We start from the raw sequence: 14,039 nt of genomic DNA, 5'->3' as shown, positions 1-14,039 counted from the left end.
GTCGCCCCCTACTGGTCATAAGAAAGAATGCAAGTTTAAGATTTAAAAAGTAAATACAGAAATCCTTCAAAGTTACATTAATCTTTTACATAGAGTGTGTGTGTATTTGCATAAAATCTATGCAAAACTTCACTATGTTAACATTTACATTCTAAAGCGAGACTCGTGTTGCCGGTTTTATGCCACAACCATATACCAAACCTTCAAATATTGGGCAAGTACTATTTTCAATGCATTTAACTGCATGTTACGCTTCCAGTCATTTATGCAACTATTTCGTTTTGGAACTTTTTGGTCTTCGCAGCAATAGAATTATTACATTATATCGAATTTTGGTTACACAATTTGTGCGTCACAGAAGCTCCCAGGAAAGGAAAAGAAAGCAACCACAGAGGAATCTGTGTGTGTGTGTGTTCTATGAGGCTTTGTCTAAAGTCCTTTCAGAGAGGAGAAAAGGAGCACTTTTCAGGAGGACCACAACACCAGAGGAATTCACAGAATGTGTCATGATGACAAATGTTTTAAGGCTTGTTGTCTTTCAGATCTGAACTCTGAAAGAGACACATTGAGGATGTCTGTTTTCCTTTTGGGTGTCTCTAATAGAGATGCACCAGTCAGGAGTCAGGACACCCAGAAGTAGTTTATTTACGCTGAACAATGTATCCATTGTGTGTGAATAAGATCAAGATCACTAACACGTTTTCAAACACTCATCGAGCTTTTAACTTCTGCAGTATCTTTCTCCGGGAAATTAATATGTTACTTTTTGCAGTCACTGTGTTTTAAATTCTTTCAATGTTGCAAAGCACTAGAAAATAAATAACTTGAGTAGTAACTTCTGAGATGAGCTCATTCCGTTTCACCTCTAAAAATGAGACGAGGTGAGACAGAAATCAATATAAATGTTATTGTTGAATCACCGCTCCAGACAAACTGCTCATAGCCTCGTTAGTATTAAAAAATAAAAGAAGATAGAAGTTGCAGACTTCAAGGGTCGTGGTGTGTGAAAAAAGCAGCAGCAGTGATTTTCAAACCCTGCAGAAAAACAGTGAGAATGCCAGTCAGCTCCCTACTGGCATTCCTGGCATTAGTCGGGATTACTGCAGCATGCCACAAACGGGATGTTAGCACCATTGTTCAGCGACCCAGGACAAACATCAGGCTGGGATCTCTGAGCTTCCTGATTCAAAGGTTAGACTAAGAGATGAGCAGAAGTATTCAGGTAAGGTGGGATGTGCTGCACAAATACAATGTCCTTATCAGGGAGATGAAAGAAGTAATTGTAATATATTGTAATATTATGAATGAAGATGTACTCATACTGAGCAAGCTAGTTATATTAAAAACCTAAGAGTACATCTTGTCTCACGATCCTGGCTTTCAGTGCTGACGAGTTTTAGTTCTTGTGATTTTATTGAGTTTTTGTTGTTCCTTCTTGTGTTTCTATTTTATCCATCTCTGCCTCTCCCTGTCTCGCCTATGCAGTAATGCCTTTTGTCTTCTTTAGTTCTAGTTCTGGTTTTGGAAGTACATCTTATTTTATCTTCATGCTGAGAGCTTCTACATGGCGTTTTATATTAAACAGCTTGACATGAGAACTGTATCCTGTTTTTCATCTAACTATAAGCAGCAGAAAAACCAAAGTGATCTTTATTCCAAAATACAGACCTTTTCCTTTAATCAGTCAATGAAATGGATTTGTGGATACAGAACTTTGTGCTGTAGTATGCTGCAACTACAAATCATATCACGTGGTGTGGAACTATATTTTAATCTATTTTTGTAAGCACTTACAATCTTTTATAGCTCGACTGTGCAGAGCGCTCAAGACGGATAAAATAACAGTTTGTATATGACTGTATCCTGGAGACTGAAATCTCCCTGCGACCAGAATGATTTTTCCTCCAGTGACATCATCCTCTCAGACAGATTAGAAAGACATCTTTCTGTGTGTCACTGCTATCACTCAATAACCCACCGGACACACTGCACGAAACCTGTGCTTTAGAGCACTGTGGGGAAGTAAAGAGTGACATCATCCTATTCAGTGACCTGAGGTTGATGATTATTGATCGATTCTTTTCCTCTCTCTCGCTCTCTCTGGCCTTAAAACGGACAGTAAACAGCTAAAGCAGCTGTGCGGTTAGAGTGGCAAGCGAAGGGAATAACAGCTGTCCAACCCTCAGCTGTGTTGTTTGAGTTTTATCAACTAATATGTTAATTTGATCAAACATCCAGTCAGCTGCAGCAACGTCTGTAAGTGAAAAGTTTAGACAATATAGAGGTGCCAAAAACTGCAGTTCCTCTATTGACCACTTGGTACTCCAAAAGCAAGTCAGTCCCCATGTTTAAAGACTAATAAACAAAACATATAAATTAAAAATAAAATTGAAAACAAAAACAAAACAAAACTAACTGCTTGGCCTCTTCATAACAACTCCACAGAAAGCTGGAAAACCAGTTGATTTTAGCAGAAAGCTAAACCAGTGCCACAAAAACATTTTGTGATGTTTAGTGTTTGGAGCATTTTTAACAATTCTCTAACAAATCTGGTTTCGTGTGTAAAAAAAAAAATGGAAAAAACAAAACAAAACTGTTCAAGATCCCTTGTGTCAGACTCAAGTATGTTAACAGGTACCTGTATTTGTGCCATGCATCCATAAAACCTATACACACACCTGGTAACCATGCTTGCTACTCATCACTCCGCCCGCTGGTCCAAATATATTCAGTTATTTTTAAACTTCTTAAAAAAAAATATAAGTCTATGCATAAAGATTTATTCTTTTTTGTGCACAAAATAAATAAATACAAAAATCAAGACAATTACATGTGGCTGAGAGCTCAACAGACATCTGGTGTAATCTAACTGAATACACAGTATTACAAAAATACTGGTGACTGCCAGTGCTACCCCTCAGCCTCCTAGCAGATGAACGTATGGTATAAATTTAAATCCCGGTGACTTCCTTTTTGCATTATTGCATCCACAGATGTTTAATAGACACATCAACAAATTCAATTTAAAAATCCTACTTCACCTCGTTCTCGAGGTATTGCATTCACAAACTGGGGTGTCCATGCTGCTTGTCTGTCCACCTGGTAGGGTGACAACAATAATCCAAACTGCAATGCTTTAAAACTAATTTCCTAACCTCCTGACCCTCTGTACTGTGCAAAAGTCTTGCTTAAGTAATAGTTCTTCAGGCTTTCTGAAGGTCTTTCAAAGTTTTTCTCTGGACTTTGGCTGCTTTTTCAATAATTTTCAGTCCGAGTCTTATAGCTGACTATTTTCAGAGCAACGTTTTTTTCTTTGTTTATTTGTTGCCCACTTAACACTGCGACTATAAAAATATAATATTTCTGATCTAGTTAAAGACTAAAAGAAAGTTCATACATTGAACATTTTGCAGTGTGGTTACATAACAAACGTCAGCTGTTATTGACTCCATGGATTTGGGAGGGCACTAATCCTCTGCTCCAATACAAATCCCATCTCAATTACAGCGGCTCTCACCAGCAAACTTTGCCAGGCTGAGTTCACTTCACTGCGGTTCACAGTCAGGATTTCCATTCCTCCGCAGACTTAAAGCAGTTCCACAAAAGAAACCAAAGACACAAACCAATTACATCTATATGCCATTTATCATCAGAAAGGATTTGGACTACGTGAAAGAATGTGAGGGCATCTATTAGATAAAGAGGCATGACCAGCACAGAATCAGCCAGATGACTGGTCTTACTGCAGGAACTGAAAGGTTTCTGAAAATCACAGCAGACTGGCTGATATCCTCTAAGATTTCAAAGCGCTGTACCTAATCCAGGAATAAGACGTTTCTGAGGTTGTTGTTGGCTTTAGAATATGTTTAACAAGTTGAGCGGCCTTATGAACATCAGAAAGAAGAACTCGGTGTGGCTAAGGTTCGATTTCAGATAATTTTACATATAATAACTCAGATAATTACACAGCTTGTGCCTGGTCTACCATTTATTTTTTTTTAAATGCAGCAACATAAAAAGTTAAAAACCTAAATCTACACTAGTTGAAGATCGACCACACACAAAATACATGCTGTAACTGAAATGATTCACTGAATATAATTCTTAAAATTAGTATTTTGACAACTTAGGTTTGGGTCCTTTTACATAAAGATACTTATAATCGCAAAGCATTGTAACTCATGAGTGAGGAATTCCTCCAGATTCTTGATTGGTCTGAGAGTCAACCCCTGGTGGGTTTTTGTCATTGGGCTTGAGGCAGTACTGAGCAGTTTTTGCAGAGTGGTGATGTGTGTCGGTCTTGGGCTGCAGCCACTTTTAAATAGATAATACATATCAAACCCACATTCATATCAGTGCCAGGAAAGAAGGTCTTCCATGAGAAGATTGCATTGTAACGAGATGATATTCACCTTGCTCGTGTGGGATTTTGTTGTTGCTGCTGATTTACATGCTTAACGTGCAGCAGTCTGCACGGAATATGTTTAAAGGTGAATAGAGGTGATAGAGGTTAAAGGTGAGCCTTGAGTCCTCTGCAAGGGTATAAAAGTACTATATAAGAATGAGTCCATTTACCATGTTTAAGCAGAACATACAGACTAAAAGGTCACCTTATAAACTCAAGAGAATTAGCAGACAGACAGGTGAGAATGGCCTACTGCAGCTTCTGAGTCCTCACTAATCTACCAGATACTGAGCCATGCTGTTGGCACAGTGGGATGGAGTGTAGGTGTGAACATATGTGGGAATAATGTAGGAGTATGTCCTCTGTCAGAGGACAGCAGCTCTCAGGCAATACATGTGCCCCTTTATTTCTCCTGTAACTTTTCATGCCTGCAAAAAAGATTTATAAATTTGTGTGTTTTTAAGAGGAGTGTTATCTGATGACTTGACAGTTTTCTCCGTAATTATTTTCAGGCTTTCAGCTGACAGTGTCGATAGTCTTGACAGGCAGAAACTCAAAGAAGAAGGCTTCTGATTATGCATTCAGACCAAATTCAATTCCATGACTTCAACTTCTGCTATGCTGCAGAGCAGAGTAACTATCAGTGCATGAAAATGCTAGGGGGCACAACTAAACTTCCATCAAGCGATCTAAAAACAGCACTTGAAACTATCCAAACATGCACAAGGAGACGGTCTTGAGCATGAGACCCGCCACATTTAAATAGGACATTGGTTTTGAACTTTTTGAAAAGACGTCATTCATCCAACAGCTACAGTCTGATGCATTTGTCTGTTTGGCCTTGAACTGTGGATTATTAATCAGGAATGTGTTGTTGCTTGCCGTGTAATTACCAGTTAGAGACCAGTCAGAATGTCTGCAGATGTTCAAAAGTGCTCAACAGATCAGGATGAGGAGTTTTTACACTTTGGAGGCTCAGATCAATAAATTAGCTGCACATGCATGGACATGAAAATCAAAACAAATGTATGTCTGTGAAGGTTCTCAGTCATCCAGGTCATCGTAGTCTAAGGAGCTTGGAAAGAAAAGCGTCTGGACTTCTTTAGTTGCTTGAAGACGTTTCCCTCTCATCCAGATGTCTGGGGAAATCCCCTGGGTTTAAATCTGGGACTCTCCACCATTTGACCCTTAGAACTGAAGAAGCTTCTCGGATGAGAGGTGAAACGTCTTCAAGCAACTAAAGAAGTCCAGACGCTTTTCTTTCCAAGCTCCTTAGACAAAACAAATGTAAAAATGTAATGTAAATGTAATGATAATGTGAAATATATATAAATAATTATAAATAAAATGTGGTTTTTTTTGTAGAACTTCATAGATGTTAATGGATTATTCAGGGGAAAAAAAGAAAGAGGCCTTGTCCACTTGGCACATATTAAATGACAGAAGAGGAATATTTTTCCTATTTTACAACCTGGACACATCTGTGTGTATGTGTGATCACGCGTCCATAACTTAAGCACTATTACTATTTTTGAAAGTGAGGTCAAGTTGCATGAAACCTTATCTGAGGCAAGTACTGGAACTGAGCGGAGGCTTCCTCTGCGGGTGCTCAAGCTCGACAGTGATTCACAAGACAAATTTATCGCAGCCCTTTTATAAGTAAACCCTGTTAGTATTTACACACAGAAGCTCGCAATGTTGACTCTTTTAAGTGTGTTTAAGAATGGGGAGTGGGACAAAATCCACCTCGCAGGCAGGATTACATCCCAGACCAACTCTTTACAGAACAAACACAAAGATCACATCAGCACAAACAGCTACTGCCATGTGACGCCTGTCACAGTTCACCTGTAAGCTAAAAGGAGCAAAACAAAGTATTATTCCAGTTCTCTTGTTAACATATATTCAGTGTCTCCCACACATAATACCACCTACCAATTATATTTGATGACTACATTTCATCTGAAAGAATTCCACCACTATTAGTTTACTAGTGGAAAACACTCTTGAAAATTCTGAAAATGTAGCTGTTGCTAACTCGCTTTCCTGTCTCATGTTTTTCCTACAGCTGGCTATTATAGTACTTACTGACATTATTTAGCTACTTCCCCCAGAGAGGATTGTGTCCCGTGGTCAGACTTATTATAACTCCATCACCTTGGACTATAGCTAATATAGATCTCACTCCTCCTAACCAGAACCTGCAGAAGGTAGATGAACTGATCCTGTGGCAAGGCAGCAGAGCATAACTTAGACTACTAATACTGGCTACAGTCAATTATGGTGAAGTTGGAGTTCATCCTTAGGATGAGAAGTAGCTGTAGAAGATTATATTGCTCAGTTATTTAATGGTCACTTGGAAGCTTAAACTCTTTAAGCTTTACTAGAATGGTGTTTTAGAAACATTGTTCCTTCTGCAACTTGGTTGAAAAGATGAATATTTAGCAAAAGTTAGAGCGAATCCTTTCTCTGACATTTGGCTACAAAACTATCAGCCAACCTCGTAAGAATGAGTATTTGAGGTGAAGATAACCCAACAAGGTCAGGGTCACTGGAGTCATTAGTAAGTGCAGGTAATTGTGCTGTATCTGGGAGACTCATTAGGCTTCTCCAACCTTCGATGTTACAGCGTCAGCATTTTAGATTATCCAAGAAATTCCAACACTGCAGCCAACCATCGATAATGGAATAATCTCAGGAGTTTTGTCCAACACACGTAAAATGTGACTGGAATAAGTTACCGCGACCTTAATAACAAACTCCTCATTGAGTTAAATGCCAGAAGTTATTTAGCTTGTCTTTCAACCAGAATAATGCCAAGACTGACAGAGTAAACTCCAGGGATACATTTGCAGCGCGTATTTAAAGCAGGGCTGCATGTTTTACACTAATAGATGTGATCTGTTGCTATTCTGACACACAGCTTCACCCAGCCTTCATCACTCCCATAGGAAGCTGCATTTCACCTGTTGCAATAACTTATACAAATGTATAAGCCCGCTCACGCAGGAGTAAGAACTTTTAGAATATGAAATTAATCCCTAACCATGTGATACTTTGTGCACGAATGCTGCCAAGAGTAACAGTCCATCCTCCCCCTGCTACATGCAATCTGTGCATGATGGACACTTTATCAGGATCAGATCTCTCTCACCTGTGTTGTGAATTTTGAACCGGTGTCAACACAGACTAAAAATAGAGTGGTGTACCAATCCCAGTCAAGTATAAATTCATGGTCGTTTCAATAATTTCACCTGATTATAGGACTAATTGAGTAGCTTCATCTTAAGGTGATTAATGACCAGCTTAAATTCTCTAATCCAGCTCCATATCAAAGTTTTTCTTCCAACACTCAACTTTTCTTCTGCTTCTTTTAAAATGACAGGAACACTGCTTTATCTAGGCCATATTTGAATTATTCAGCTCACACACAGAGCTGCACACACATGCAACAGCTCAACACACAGCTTTACAGAAGGGGCTGACATCTCACGACAAACCCCGGCACCCTACTTTTCGCTCAAAGCTCAGATCATCTGAAACCACAGGTAAGGGCTGATAAAAACAGCATTTATATTTGTTATCGCCCATCTCCTCGTCTTTAAGGAGATGTGTTCTATTTATTCTAAGTGTACAATTATCTAAAACAAACAGCATCCGGTTAAAAACCAACAATAAGAAAGAGTAACAGGAAGTCTGATCTTGGCAGAGAGACTGGAGGTTATGAAAGGGGCGTGGAGCACCAGACTGGTGCCAGAGAGGCACAGCAGGAACACTGCCCACAGTGACATGCACAGTAGGCAACCACATGGGAAGAAAATTACTAGACTGATGTGACTGGATGGAACTGCTCGGTTCCCAGCATACCAAGGCCCAGAGAAGACTTGCACTGACAGTTTGCTGTAACTGGAATTTCAGGCCCACACTTACGGGTTCTGTTTTTACCTCCAACACATGTTAATCATTCATTCTGCTAATTATCCATTGTGCCTCTCAACAATTATGCTTTTATAACAGTGGAGTTGTGCACAGTGTGGGACTCATACAAACTAATTTGAGGCTCTAGAAAAAGAGATGTTTCCTCACTGATGTGTGACATGTTTGACAAGTGTAACATGACGGCACAGCTGCTCCTGCCAGCCTGTGTCCTGAGCTAGATTACCTGCAGATGTCAATGTAATTCACCTGCCTTTGTGGGTGACACATGCAGGTGGGACACAGCTGAGCAAAAACAGGACATAATAATGTCTTTGTGATGATCTACATAGATCTGAATCAATCCATAAATCGCATCCATACAATAAGAAAACAAGACAAGATAATCTGGATTAATTAATCCATCTTAATCCATCAAACTTGGAGCAAAAATCAATGCATTTGCAAACCATCAGCTTGACACACATTAAAAACAACACGTAGACCCAATCTCAGATTCATGCACAAGCACAGGAATAAATATGTATAAATATGAGGATGTCCCATTTATATAATGATCTGATTCAACGTCTGCTCCATGATAACTGATGCAGATATGTTCAAAATGTTGTCATTAGAAAGATGGCTTGTATCGGTCACACTGTCTCCATCACTTATTGGCTAATAAGATGAAGTTTTCCAGTGGCACCAGCCAATATTTTTCTACAGTTTCACATCACATATTTTGTGCTGTTAAAACTTTCCAAGGCAGTGAGCTTCCACAATCAGTGCATCCTTTAATGTCATTATAGGCCTCAAGGATACACTTAATAAACTGCGCTAAATTTAAACAACTTTGTTTTGACATAATTTTTAAGGTTAACCAATCAAGAGCACCAGTGTCAAATTTCACAACTATGTTTCATATGTATGCAAACTGGGAGAACATGGCATGAAAGCTAGTTTCAAGTGCATTGAGGTGATTGTCTTCCAGGTCAAATTCAGAATCATGAACAGAGTAAACAAATGAGGTGCAGGTGCATCTTCAAGTCGTCTGGACTTCCTGTTTCTATCAACCCTGCAATTCTTTCTGAAACAAAATAAAAACACTCACAAGTAGGCTTTTACCCAAATGCTGCATAACTGGAAACATGTTGTTCTCATACGCTACCATGTTGGCTGGCAGCTCTTACCATTCTCGTTGCATTGTTGGACCTGTGCCATTCAACCAAAGGCCAAATGTCTCACCTCTCTGTGCCCACGCTGCCCACAGATTCCCCTGTATGCAAAGACAGCAGCCTAGCCTGAGAAGGACACAAAGCATGCAGAACAGGACTCCTCTTTGTTTTATCGATGCAGCTGTTCTGTTACTGCACCTGTAGAAGTGCACCACTTAACCATGTTCTCCATGTTGATCTGTCTGCAATACAGGGGGTTAACTACAACAACAAAGACATCACTGGCAGAGCTGACAAAAGTACCAATCCACATGCCCATGCCATTGCTAATGTAGAAACACAGCTCACAGAAAGACTCCATGAAACATCAATGAAAATCAAAATGGAATCAATTAAAAGTAATACGCTGGCCAAGGCTTAACAAGTATACTCACTGAGGCATGCACTCACTCTACACACCCACCTCCCATTCAAACATGCTTTCAACATGTTATCATTTGAGTTGAAACTCCAAAAAGAAAACAGGAGGTGTTGTTACCTTTATATTTCTCCCTGACGTTTTCATAGGCTTGAACATAGTCTTGCTCCTCTGGCAGTCGCTGACCTGGGTCAAACATGGGCATGGACATGGCTTGGCTGATACTGAGTCAGGGTTAGGGCACCTTTCTCTCTTCAAACTTTCCTTTTAACTTTCCCCTGGCAGTGTAAACCCCTCTTTGAATCTGTGTGTCCTCAGTGCTGATAAAAGCCCTCCTGGCTATCTGTCCACACCTTCTTCCTCACCCACACTCAGCCACAGTATTCCCACTCTGAACTGTACATATCATTCCAGACCACCACCACTCCCCTCCTCAGCTTGAGAAATACCCACACACACTTATATCAGACCCTCCTCTTAAAGGCACAGAGACAAACACAAGCCACAAAGATAGGTACCAGCTGAGACACAGCTACACACACACAGGCACACCGTGCATGCCAACTCCACCCCTTGTAGACACGGCTACCTCGATGAAAAAACAAATGACGGAGCTGCGTGGGGTTATTTGAGTTCCTGCTGTTGGAGAAACTGGGGCAAGGCGCAGCAAGTGGGTTCTGTAATATTTACAGCTTTAAAAAGAACTCCCATCACACTTACACGGTTCTTCTCAAAGTCACGTCATATTCCCAAAACTGAATGACGGCATAAGTGTTAGGGGACCACACCTCTTCAGCACAGAACACTGGATCAGAGCAAACAACAGCTATAACTTTAAACAAAGACTTTCTAATAATCTTCAGGTACAGTATACACAACTCCTACTGAAGAAGAAGAAAAGTGAAATGATACAAAATACTGGCACAACCATCACTCTATCAAACATCACTGTATTTGATTTTATTTCAGAAACGCACATGATTAACAACGCACGTCCACATTATTTGATAAACATGTAAAACTTTATTCCACTAACCCCAAATCACTTTTATCCTATATTAACATACAGTATTTTTCGGACCATAAGGCACACCGGATTATAAGGCGCATTAAGGGAAACAAAACAGTCTGTTGAATTCTCTCGCAGCTGCTCTATTCGCGTGTTGTTGCAGTATATTAATGACTAACCTCATATTGTGGATGGATTATCTCAGTTGTTCTCTTGACTGAAGTTTGGTCCGTTTACAGCCTCCTGCCATGCGATTGCATTTGTCCCTAACCATCGCGAAACCTCACGTTAACTTTTATCGAGTGGAAGAAAGTTAGCGTTCATCCTCGAGCTTCACCGTTTATATTATGGTAACATAGCTGTGTCGCTTACTTAAGTTAAGACATGGTAGTATTTTTCATCAATCTTAAATTCCCTTCATTCATTCAGTTATGAAGAAGTAAAAGTAAAACTGATATATTTAAATGAGGGCAAAACACAGCACTAGCAAGTATCCCTCTTCTTAGGCCGTAAAGTTTATTGCAGCATGAAGACAATAGTAAAGAGACCTACTGTTTTCAAATTAGTTACAGACTCTCATGGATGAAGCAGTGACAATAGTAAGAAATGATGCCAAGAAAAACCCTGACTGCAGTTGGACCTTCCTACAAGGAAGTGGTGCTTGGAAGAAGCACTGAGACTTTGTCTCTGAAACAAAAACTGGAAAAGTTTAGAGGAAATTTACTTTGGATCCGTCAGAGTGTTTCTTTCTAAAAAGCTGCATTTCCCCAGTGAAAACAACCCAGTGTTGAAAAGGGAAGAATTTCAGTGGTGTTTCTTTTTTTTGAGATGTTTAAAGTTATCAAATTATCCTCAGTAACATGCAGCAAGTTGGTCACACATATGTCTGCTGATAGTTAAAAACACACTGATAATTATATTTCCTTTGTCACTGCCATATTTAAATTAAATATACCCATAATTAAAAACAGGGCAGATCGAATTAAATATATGCACACTATAATATCCTGGCTGCAAATAACTTGAGGTCTATTGTAAAATATACACACTAGCCACTTTGTTAGGTACACCTGTTGAACTAGTTGTTCATGTAAATATCTAATCAGCCAATTTTATGGTAGCAACTCACTGCATTTACTCATGTACACGTGGTTTAAGCCAACCAAGAGTCATTAAAGGGAAATAAAGGTGCATAAAGTGATTTTTTAAAATAAATTAAATGTGAACAGCATGAAAGAATGGATCCATCCAGCCATTAAACCAGTAGTTTATATTAGTAGTAGTGCCGTAATGGAGTGGGGGATATTTTCTTTTCACACTATGGGCCTGTTAGAGTGTTTTCAAGATCCACACCTGAGTGCAATTACTGTGTTCACACATGCACAAATGAATCGCCTCAATTTGGAAAACAAACCCAAATTCGATTTAAACAGACTAAACACTGCACGTTGATACTAACACACTTAGTCTCAACTAAGTATCATTTAAAAGCCACAGCCTGTCTGACTGCATGGGTACACTGACATCCAACAGGATAACGCGCTGTCACAGAAGTCAAATCATCTTAAACTGGCTTCTTGAATATGACAATGAGGTCATTGTAATAGCTCCACTACACTTAAATTGCCTCAAAGTCACCAGATTGCAATCCAATAGAGCATCTTTGTGATGTGAGGGAACGTGAAACTTGGACTGGCAGCCAACAAATCTGCAGCAATGGTATCGTTCCAATATGTACCACAATCTGAGTATTACTTCCAGCATTTTGTTGAATCTATGCCACACAAATGTCCATCAGTACATCTAGGAAAAAGTTGCCATAATATTAGGATAAAGTTCTGTAAATAACTGCTGTGAAGTTACAGCCCTCTGTGCTAAATATTTGTAATTTCACAGTAAAATGTAAGCACAATTGGAAATTTACCATGTCGAAAACGAAAGAAAAGAAAGAAAATACTATATAAACACAGTAAAAGAGGTGGTGCCACTGTCACTGTTTAGATGTAAGGTAATAAGGCAGATATCCTGGCAGCCTGAGCACATACAGCTGGGAGTTTGTGTTTACTCAGCTATCGGGAAAATTTGCAGAGTTTCATCAACAAGAGACTGCAAATTGCAAAATCCGTCTTGATAAATCCTTCATATTAGGAATGTGGAAAAATATTTCAGCACTCTGACTCACTCGAATCATCAGTTACCGCGTGGCACCAACCACCAGCGGTGCGTCTCGACCTGTGAGTTATGAACTGAAAGTGAGTAACAAGAACGCTAATGAGTTCCAGCAGCAACATCATTATGAACTGAGGTTTTCTTTAAAAAAAAAAAAAAATCAACAGAGCAGCGACTGTTTGCAGTCCAACATCTGTGTTTAGTCAGACAGTTAACACTTCAGATCCAACAGAGCAGGCGATGTGATCTGAAAGCTATATTATAGTGCTGACATGACATTTAAAGACTTGTTTAAAAATAATTAAATAACTATGGTTCAGATCTAGTAAAGGTAAAGGTGAAGTAACTCAAAACACATCAGTAGAAAGTCAAAGAAGTCACTGTCACTGAAGAGCAAAGACGATCTGACAGTCTGAGTTCAACTCCAACGACAGCATCCATCACAGCATAGCCTGAAGATATCTCTAACAACAACCTGAGGACGTACAGTTTTCTTGCCTCCTTTATTTCCTCCATTCAGCAGAACGATGTGGTGTTTTAATACTGACGGCTTGTGGGATTTTTCAATTGTGCACTCAATCCCCATGAGTGTATAAAAAACCATCCCACTGTTTTCTCATCACTGGCCACCGGATGGTGTCTCTCAGAGATAATTTTTTTTTTTTTTCACTTTTGTCTCTCTGTCTGCTTCTCTGGCTCGAGTGTGAGGACTGTAGTGCAAGCCAGCGCTCCCACACATCACCAAACTAAAGCCTCTCTGCCCCAGTGGTGGCACTAATTTATGTTCTCTTCAAAAATAAAAGAAAACGCATCTAAGGAGGGATACAACGCCACCGCTCACTATTCATTGACTGTTTTTGTGTGTATTTACTGATTTGTGTTTGTGAGACTTTGCCTGGTTACTTACTTACCGGTTGGTAGCATGAATGTTAATTAGAGGTTGAA

The 14,039-nt window shown here is 39.5% G+C and overlaps 1 protein-coding gene across 8 annotated transcripts in view; it reads right to left on the bottom strand.

Annotated features, from left to right (window-relative positions):
- pleca (plectin a) overlaps positions 1–14,039 on the bottom strand; it is a 104,714-nt gene that overhangs the window by 77,047 nt on the left and 13,628 nt on the right. The window contains exon 1 of one of the 8 annotated variants that reach the window (XM_042225423.1): positions 10,037–10,366. The exons of 6 other annotated variants lie outside the window; for them this stretch is intronic. In XM_042225423.1, coding sequence (XP_042081357.1) covers positions 10,037–10,127 — 91 coding nt within the window. In that variant the 5' untranslated portion in view covers positions 10,128–10,366. Of the gene's footprint in view, positions 1–10,036; positions 10,367–14,039 lie in introns of those variants that run through there. One more of the 8 variants, XM_042225425.1, reaches the window with a different exon arrangement.

The sequence above is a fragment of the Haplochromis burtoni genome, unplaced genomic scaffold (assembly GCF_018398535.1).
Source record: "Haplochromis burtoni strain Fernald_Lab_line unplaced genomic scaffold, NCSU_Asbu1 Contig_171, whole genome shotgun sequence".
In the NCBI taxonomy this organism is placed as follows: Eukaryota; Metazoa; Chordata; class Actinopteri; order Cichliformes; family Cichlidae; genus Haplochromis; species Haplochromis burtoni.
Note: the sequence above shows the minus strand (reverse complement) of the source record. Positions and strands in the feature narration are given on the sequence as shown.